Genomic DNA, 1152 nt, shown 5'->3' with positions numbered 1-1152 from the left:
CCTGCCTCACATCGTCGAGGAGATGCAGGCAATGAAGGAATAGATGGAGGTTATGATGAATGCCCTCAAAGGACGAGTGTCCAGCGATCTTAACGATCTCGTTAACCGAACCGACTCACCGTTCACCACCTCCGTCAATTCCTTCCCCCTACCGCATAAGTTTCGCATGCTGCAGATAGACAGTTACGACGGAGTCAAGGACCCTCTAGATCATCTAGAGACTTTCAAGACCTTGATGCACCTTCAAGGAGTAGCAAACGAAATCATGTGTAGGGCCTTCCCTACAACACTGAAGGGCTTAGCAAGGGTGTGGTTTAGCCGACTGACGCCTAACTCCATTAGCACTTTTAAGGAGCTAAGCGTTCAGTTTATTGCGCACTTCATCGGGGGACATAGGTATAAGAAGTTCACGGTGTGCTTGATGAGCATCAAGCAGCGAGAGGACGAGACGCTAAGATCCTACATAACCCGCTTCAATAAGGAAGCACTCTCGATTGATGAAGCCGACGACAAAATACTGGTAGCAGCCTTCACGAATGGATTGCGGAAGGGTAAGTTTTTGTTCTTCTTGTACAAGAACGACCTAAAGACCATGTCAGAAGTACTCTACAGGGCCACTAAGTACATGAATGCTGAAGATGCGCTGTTGGCTTGGGAGGAAAAGCCCAGGAAGAGGGAGAGATAGGAAGACACCCGGTAAGACCAGGGACAGAAGAAGGCGAGGATAGGAGACCGAAGGGATGAGAGGCGCTCAAAGCCCCTAGGAGGATGGTTCATAAGTTTCACTCCATTAATCGCCTCGATAGATCAAGTCCTAATGCAAATCAAGGATGAGGGGGCTTTGACATTCTCTGGAAAGCTGAAGGGAGACCCCAACAAGTGATCTAGAGACAAATATTGCCGCTTCCACCGTAACCACGGTTAGGACATAGCCGATTGCTACGACTTGAAGCAGCAGATAGAGGCCCTTATCAGACAAGAGAAATTGCAGAAGTTCATCAGTAAGGAGAGAATAGATCCACCCCCTCAAGAGCAGCACCCCTAACGGTATAATGAACGACCAAGACCCCCCATAAGGGACATAAGGATGATCATAGGGGGAACGGCTGCTACTGGGTCGTCCAAAAAGGCCCGCAAAACTTACCTTAGGAT

General features: G+C 48.9%; 1 protein-coding gene across 1 annotated transcript; it reads left to right on the top strand.

The window, feature by feature from the left end:
• The first annotated feature begins 265 nt into the window (after positions 1-265).
• On the top strand, positions 266-685 carry LOC115961404. The gene has a single exon (XM_031080391.1). The coding sequence runs from the start codon at positions 266-268 to the stop codon at positions 683-685; it is 420 nt and encodes a 139-aa protein (XP_030936251.1).
• The last annotated feature ends 467 nt before the right edge of the window (positions 686-1152 follow it).

The sequence above is a fragment of the Quercus lobata genome, chromosome 9 (assembly GCF_001633185.2).
Source record: "Quercus lobata isolate SW786 chromosome 9, ValleyOak3.0 Primary Assembly, whole genome shotgun sequence".
NCBI lineage: Eukaryota > Viridiplantae > Streptophyta > Magnoliopsida > Fagales > Fagaceae > Quercus > Quercus lobata.
The sequence above is the reverse complement of the archived record's forward strand: the minus strand, read 5'-3'. Positions and strand labels throughout refer to the sequence as shown.